This window comes from Cryptomeria japonica, chromosome 5 (genome assembly GCF_030272615.1).
Source record: "Cryptomeria japonica chromosome 5, Sugi_1.0, whole genome shotgun sequence".
Taxonomy (NCBI): Eukaryota; Viridiplantae; Streptophyta; class Pinopsida; order Cupressales; family Cupressaceae; genus Cryptomeria; species Cryptomeria japonica.
The window spans coordinates 820838802-820847100 of NC_081409.1; the positions used below are offsets into that span (position 1 = coordinate 820838802).

The following is an 8299-nucleotide window of genomic DNA, read 5'->3' on the forward strand; positions in this document are numbered from 1 at the left end:
CTAACAAAGTCTACCTTTTGTTACACCTCAAACAACTCGCAATACTTACATATACATCATAGCTTTGTTTTTTATTAAAAAAGCATACATCATAGCTTTGTTTTTTATTAAAAAAGCATACATCATAGCTTTGTTTTTTATTAAAAAAATAGTGAGAACTAGGGCATTGACCCTTTACATAGCAGAACTATTAACAAGACCACACTCCAAAAACAGCACTATAACATCATTAATAGCAGCTAACAGCAAAAATATCATAACTTTGTTATTACAACATAAAATATAAATATCAATACAACCATGTCATAAATAAACTGAAACCATTAAATTTACAACTTCTAAATTACTTAACATATATACCATTAGATTCATGAATATATCAAAATTAAGTGATCACAATCTGAACATTAGAATTTTGCTTTCATCCAATTGCCAAACTAAAATAATAAGATAGTCTCTTAAAATGTAACAGACATTTAGACAGAAGAACCTTACAAATCAAACTGATTCCAACAATACATCAAATCAAAAGTCTGATAGGATTGTTGAAAACAAAAAAAAAACATTCGACGAATAATATATTTAATGCAAAAGTTTTGTGTCCGTCTACCAAGCAAACTGAACCTGAAAATAAGAAAACTGATACTAAGCAGATATGCTCCATGATATCTGTGTCATGACGTTGAACAAGGGAGAGCTTGAACTCCACTGTGGGGATTGAAGTTGGATATTGCTGTATTGTTGCCACCATATCATGAAGCTACTCTGCTCCAAAAATACCTCCGCAGAAATACTTTTGTCTTTGATCATACTCCCAGCATATGTTTCGAACTCAAGACTTTCTTGCAGAGGGGCTTTCTTGTCTTGCTCTTGTTGGATATTTATCAAGGCTTTACGAGCCTCTTCTAAACGAGCCCAAAATATTGAGTCTTCAGTTAAGGATGCAAAATTTGTGCGGCCCTTTTTTCCTCTACCGGTACTAGCGCGAGTTCGCTCTTTTTCTTTCATCCATTTCTCCAGAACTAAGTGACAATGCGGTCGGACCTCATCTGAAAGATAACTTGTGTGTCCTTTCTTTATGTGATAGTACTCTGCAATGTCCAGAGGCTCTACAAGCCTTCTATATGCAGTGCCAGCATTGATCCATTTATTTCTGCTTCGGAAGTCACTGGGCAACACATGCTTCTCTTCCATCTCAACAATCTCATCCCAGAAGCCTCCCAACTTTGTTCTGTGCAAATTTACTTTAAAATCTTTCTGGTTAGCAATCTCTTTGAAAGCATCATAATAGCCAGAGCCGTTGTCCTTACAACGCGTTTTATACCATTCCAACTCTGCCATGTAACTTTGGTACTTGCTCAAATCGACATTGAGTTTCTCAATGTTTACATCTTTCTCATGTTTGTCTTCTCCAGCTTTTCTGAGTGCAAGAAATGCATGATTGTCCTGTTTATAAATCAAAACTCGACAATCTCAGTGTCTAAACAAAGAAAACAACTATAAGAGGGAAATTACAGAGAACTAAGAAACTCTTGTAAAAACGAATGGTTAAATGGAACTAATAAATTCATTTCAACAGATCTTGGGGTGTACTAAAGCGGCCAGAGGCTTACACCTGAGCCTTGGTATCTCTGGTTCGGGATTTTTAAACCCTTTTTCCAAAAATGTACTTCAACAGAGTTGAGAGGGTAGCCCATGTCTGGTTAATCGTATTTACAAGCTGTTGATCCATGTAGAATACACCCAGGGGTCAGCATTTTAATTATGAGTTTGGCTATTCAATGGGATTAAATACAACCCACACTTATTTAGTGCTAACATTCAAAGCATGGGTTGGAGCCGGATGGAAGGCTATTAGGCTTTAGTACAAGAAGCAGGTGGTTTCAGTTGCAGACTCTAGAGTATACCAAATCTGTCAGGAATAACCCCTTCTAATCTGCGATAAAAAATCAGTAGAATGACCTCTCCCTGATCGTAGAAGCTCATCTCCTCTCTCCAGCCTGCCTGAATCTAAATCTTGCTATGCAGGGACCAATAGTAAACTATTCATTTAAGCAAAATTTCACTAACTAAATGACTTAAAAGACTAGCCTAAACTCTAGCATGAGAAACCTAAATTTCGGAAAAATGTCTACTTATAATGAAATATATAAAAAAGCATCTTTTACATATTGTATCTATGATTTTCAGAGCACGAATCATGCATACAAAAGTTAAGAAAAATTAATGAGATTACCTGAGCTCCAACACCGATTGCTTCCAATTCCAAGGCTATTCCCATCTCAAAGGAGGAATTTGAGACAAAGTTTGCAAACTGTCTTGTATTTAGCAAGGCTTCATCGATATATTCGAATATATGGCCATAATCCGTGTGCTCAGAAATACAGGTGCCTGCAATTTGCTCGAATGTTATTCCTTCTTGGCTTTGCATAGTGAAATGCAGCAACTTAAGGACAGCTTCAGAGTCCTCAAAACAAGCTGCACCATGGGTTGAACAGAACATGTAAGTACCGATGGGTACAAACGGGCTTCTAAAACCAGATTCTCCAGGGTAATTGTTTGCAATAGTAGACGTGCACTTCAGGACATTTTTAAGAAGAGTCATGCAAGCTTCCGAAATAGAAAGATGTGGTACAGCAACGCAGTCAATGCCCATTTTGCTCCGCCAGTGAGGTACAATTGCATCCAAAGGCTTGGCAATTGATTCATATGGTGCAAGGTACATCCTGGGAACAATATCATTCTTGCAGACAACATGACAAAATCTGCCCAACCAATCCTCGCGCCCAACTGCCTCTTGAATTATGGCATTTCCAAACAAAGGAGCACCAAATGTAATGCAAAAGGGATTGAAATTTCTCAGTCGCTTTTCTAGAAACCAGAGTGTGGCCAGGGCTGCAACTGCACCTCCAATAGAATGGCCCACAAATATAATTGCTTGTTCCTTTAAACCTTGCACCTGATGGAACAAACAAAAAAGGGAATTACATTCTACTTATATTTTTAGATCTCTACTAAATAAAGTAAAATAGGCCCTTTCGATGGGTACTAAACAATTGAGGAATATCTGATTGACAACAATTGATATTTGTTCAGCGCTGTGTGACAGAGTGCTAAATCTGGAGCATCACCGTGATGACAACATGGTTCAAGGAGAGCCTTGAACCATTGGGCTGATCCTCGTATCATTGTGGCTGCGACAAGGCAGGCCAAAAATTCAAGGTACAGGCTGTAACCCCGTGTTGACCAAAATGGTTAAATATTGCTTGATAATAATCCCTAAGGTATGAAAATATGGAGTCCTCAAATTTACAAATATTGGGGCACAATCCTTGGTTATGAAAACATGGAGTTACTACAGAATACTAATATCAAGGGCCGTTCTCACCGGGGTTTGAACCTGTATGTTTCAGGTTATGATGCCTATCTTAATCAATTGACCTTTCCCCAAAAACAATAATAACTCCAAACTATTTTTCCTTTCCTTCACTAACAAGTACTTTTTCTTGGCTGGGTGATGATAAAACTCTTGAAAATTAAGAGCAGAAATAATATAAACAGGAAATTGCTATATTTACTTAATATATATGTTTACGTTTAGATTTTTAAAGAAGTAAAATAAACTTTTTGAATACAGATCGTCCCTTTCCTGTAGCCAATGCACCATATATGACAGATTGTCCCTTCCCTGTAGCCAATACACCATATGTGACTGCCTTTAAATAGGGGTTTCATATTGCAAAAGAATGCTTTGATGTATTTTCATTTAATGATAATAAATAATTTTTTGTTTCATAGATCTGCTAAATGGTTTCAACATATTTGAGCTCTTTAATCAGTCAGTCACACTTATACTACTTTTTTATTGTTATATTTAGTTAATAAAGAATGATTATTTTTATAGCTTTAAAGAAGCAACATAAACTCTTATAATCATGAACTTAAGTATGACAATGAAACTGACCGTCAGTGATCTCATAGGCACTTCTTAAAGCTTTGGGGTCCTTTCAAAATTCTTTTCTAATTTCTACCTTCAATAAAAAAAAATATGTTTATCTAATAAAATATTTCTCAAAGAGATAAAAGAAAATTTATAGTAAAGTAATGCATTTATTAAATACCCTGTAAATTACAGAATTTGTTATTGCATAAATTTCTGTATTGAAAGACCGACAATGACCAAGCATCCAGAAGTGCATGATGCTAACATTGATAGTCACAAAATCATAGACAGATCTCGAATCTACCTGACATATACCACAAATTTCTAGCATTCCTTTTCTGAAGGATGGCATTTAAGCTGGTAAACCTTTTCTATCTGGAGCTTCAGTTTCCTAAGTGACAGATTCCTTTGGATGTACTCAATGGTTTTAATATTACAAAAGGTTAAGATCAGTAAGCTTTGGACTAATTTGATGCACTTGTATAATATTCTGTGTAGCAGCCAATAATAGCCATCATAATATATAGGCTGATCAATCAAATATCCCATTGACAAATTAAAAAAGAAAAGAAAATTACATTAGATTAAAACTGCAGGTGGGTACTGATCGAATTACTTGCGGATTAGAGCTCGATTTCGGAATGCAAGAGCAGGATTCTATATCACAAACAACCTTATAATATGGATTAGAAGGTCCATTTACCTTGGCCTTGAAATCTGAATTTTCCATAATATGCAGGAATCGGTTGAGAGCTCCCTTGTGAACAAGAGCCGGTTTAGCACCATCACCCTTTAGTCCAGCAGAGAAAATTTCCTCATCCTGGATATTGCACTCTCCATATTTGCCATCTGGGACCATGAAATCTTCTTCATGAAACGAATGAAAGATCACATATGCTACACCTCCATCTTTTATCACAAGAAAACTCTCTCCATTATTGTTGGAAATACTGCATATCCTCTCCCAAGCCTTGGGCAGGATCCCACAGGTAGCAATCAAAGTTGCAAGCTCCCGGCCAACACTGAACCTGTTAAAAACAAATCTACTAATCAGCCCCACATGGACATTACAAAAACAAGTCTCATATGGTTGGAACTCCCTTAACAATTTTCTGATTTAACTGGCTTCGCATTTTCTTTTTCTTAAGAAAAAAAACGATTCAGATTTCAATTGTCTTTTGAGCACACAATAGACATTCTCATTACTTTTTATCAAACTTGTCTAGTCATCTCTCACTTCCACTACACCTAGTTTTATGAGGTCTACATTCTCATACGAATTAATAAACAGCAGGGGAAAACTTAAGACAGGGAAACTAAAGATTTTTGGACTAGATTATGTGAACATTTGTCTTCATGAGCGTTTCAAACCATTCCATGATCTATGATGAAGAAAGAAGATTAATGGATCATAAGAATACAATCTGCAACATCAATTTAAAAACGTTTCACATAATCTAATGTAAATGATCTATCATGAAGAAGGAAAATTAATGGATCGTAAGAATACAATCTGCAACATCAATTTAAAAATATTTCACATAATCTAATGTAAGAATATTCAAACGAACAAGCATAAAAATGTCTTCAAAATTTTAACCCAAATGAAATCTTACTGTGGAGGGATTGTGAAATCTAAATCCATGGCTTGTCACCTGCTAAAGAAGCAATCACATTAATTAAACATAAAGATAAGCAGCTGTCATCACCACACAACAAGAAAGAACAGCATTAGAGATAATGCTGCTATAGACTCTTCTTTCACAGGCATTTGAGGTCTTGCGGGAAGCGCATTTATAATCTTCCTCTTTTTCTCTCTCTTATTAATTAAACGAAAATAAAAAATTCAGGAAGGAAGCAGCAGGGCAATATGAAAGAAGATGCAGAGCAATATCTAAGAAACAAATTGGAAGAACAGTCTCGGGGGCAAGTCATCTCAAGGTCATGTCATGTCAAGGAAGAGGAAATACAAAAGTAAGTCCTTCGAAGCTCTGTTGGGGCACACCATATCCAATCAACAAATTGTACTGTCAACTATTTGGACTGCTCTGCAATAAAGTTGATCTGCTCCTATTTGTAATATCTTAATTTTCAGTTTTCAACAAGATTCTTATCTTGAAAGATTACTCTAGTTTGTATATATCCAATATAAAAAATCTATTGTTTTGGTAGTGCGACATTTGTAAATTATAGTTTTGAACAGTGATTTCCTTCCCGTCTTGAAAGGAGCGTATAAGCATCTTTTGGAAACGAAGCCATCCACATTTTCAATGAAGTGCTGCTGCCTTTGATCCGCTTCCCATTGTCCAATGACGAGGATGGCTAAAGTTTATAGGTGGTTTGTTTTGCTTTTTTTATGAACATGTGTCAATATTATTGATATTTAAATGTACATATTCCTTTAAAAAAAAAAGGACGGATAGGAGGTGACATGTCAGAGAGTTTACAAAGGGACAGTGCACAAAGACAACAACATTTTGATTTTTTTAAGTAAATTTTTAAAATATTAATATTAATTAGTCAATAGATTATATACGTTGAAAAAGTCCACATATATTCCAAAAAGAAGTGGGTGGATACCAGGTGTAATGTCAGAGAGTTCACTCAGGGACACTGCACAAGGCTAACAATATTTTGATTAAGTAAATTATTTAAAATACTAATATTAATTAGGGGAAAGATTATATATGTTGAAAAAGTCGATTGGAATATAAATATTTCAACTACAAGTGAGTGGATGGGGAGGTGACAAGCCATAGTTCACACACAGACAGTTCACAAAGCTAATAATATTTTGATTTTAAGTAAATTATTTAAAATATTAATATTAACTAGCAATTGCACTTTAGTGTGCAATGGGTATACAATATTAACTAGCAATTGTACCTTAGTGTGCAATGGGTATGTCGAAGAGGTGTGGAAGGTCAATTAGGGAAAAATTTGGTCAATTTTTTGCATAAATTTCTGTAGTACATGAGATCAATTGATAGACCAAATTTAGAAAATAATGTTGCTTGTGCAACAAAGGTCTCAATGGAGAAGTGATAGTTTCAAATCCACTTTGCATCCTCTTACAAGGTTCCAATTATAACTGAAACAAAACTTTTCAATTAGGAAGGTAATCAAGTTCCATAACCAACAGGCTCATGTTATGTTTGCAATGAGGTGAGAGGATGAGAGAGGTAGAGGGGGGGAAGCAAGAGAGAAAGAGAGAGAGGTAAAGAGATAGAGATAGAGATGAGATGAATATGAAGATGGAGAAAGAGGAGAGAAAGATGGAGAAAAGAAGAGAGATATAGAGGGGAAAAGATAGAGAAGAGATAGGATTAGATAGATGTGGAAGCTCAAAAATAGAGAGAGAGAGAGAGAGAGAGAGAGAGAGAGAGAGAGAGAGAGAGAGAGATATTGTAGTATAGAGATAAACAAATAGAGATACATGGATAGATGAAAAGAAGAAATATGGAAAGATGGATATAAAGAGGAAAAGAGATATGAAAATAGAGGTTTAAAAGGAGGGATAGGGAGAGAGAAAGATGGAGAGAGAGATGGATATAGAGAGAGAGATGGATATATAGAAGGAGACATGTATATAGATAGAGGGGGGAGATAAAGATAGAGATAAAAAGAAGGATGGAGTGAGAGAGGAAGAGGATAAAATAGATAGAGAGATAAAGAGATGTAGAGTGAGAGATAATGATATAAAGATAGGGGGATAAAGAGGTCTATTGAGGAATATGGAGAGATAAAGAGATATATAGATGGTGAGATAGAGTGATAGAGATATAGAGATATAAGGAGACATAGAGAGAGGGAGAGATGGAGAGAGATACAAAGATTGACATATAGATATATAAAGAGAGCTAGAGATAGACAAATAAATATGAACCATGAGGGAGATAAATATGAGAGATAGACATATATTAGAAGAGGAGCAAGAAATAGATATATACAAGAAGAGAAAGGGAGAGAGAGGTAGTGATAAAGAGATAGATAGTGTGATACAAAGGGAATGAGAGACAGACAGACAGACAGACAGAGATAAAGAGAGAGAAATGAAGAGGGGGTAGATATAGAGAGAGGGAGGGAGAAACAAGGTGTGTGTGTTTATGAGTTAGAGAGAGAGAATAAGTAAAGAGATAAAAAATAAAAATTTAAAGATAATTATTCTACAATAAATTAAAAATTAATAAGACAAATGTATAAATTAAATTAATTCTATTATCTTTTAAAATTATTATTTGTAACTTCATAAGACAAAAATAATTAAAATTAATTTTTAACTTAATGGAAATTAAACCTTAAAAGAAGAAGATGATGGTTAAAATAATTTAATAAAAAATAAGATAGAATATCCTA

At 34.9% G+C, this 8299-nt stretch overlaps 1 protein-coding gene across 1 annotated transcript; it reads right to left on the minus strand.

Annotated features, from left to right (window-relative positions):
* Positions 1–401: 401 nt before the first annotated feature.
* Positions 402–5856, minus strand: LOC131075177 (lipase-like PAD4). The gene is made up of 4 exons (XM_058012010.2): positions 5560–5856; positions 4647–4971; positions 2237–2959; positions 402–1446 (listed from the first exon to the last, which is right to left on the minus strand). The coding sequence occupies exons 1-4, from the start codon at positions 5586–5588 to the stop codon at positions 646–648; spliced, it is 1878 nt and encodes a 625-aa protein (XP_057867993.1). The 5' UTR covers positions 5589–5856; the 3' UTR covers positions 402–645.
* Between the last annotated feature and the right edge of the window lie 2443 nt (positions 5857–8299).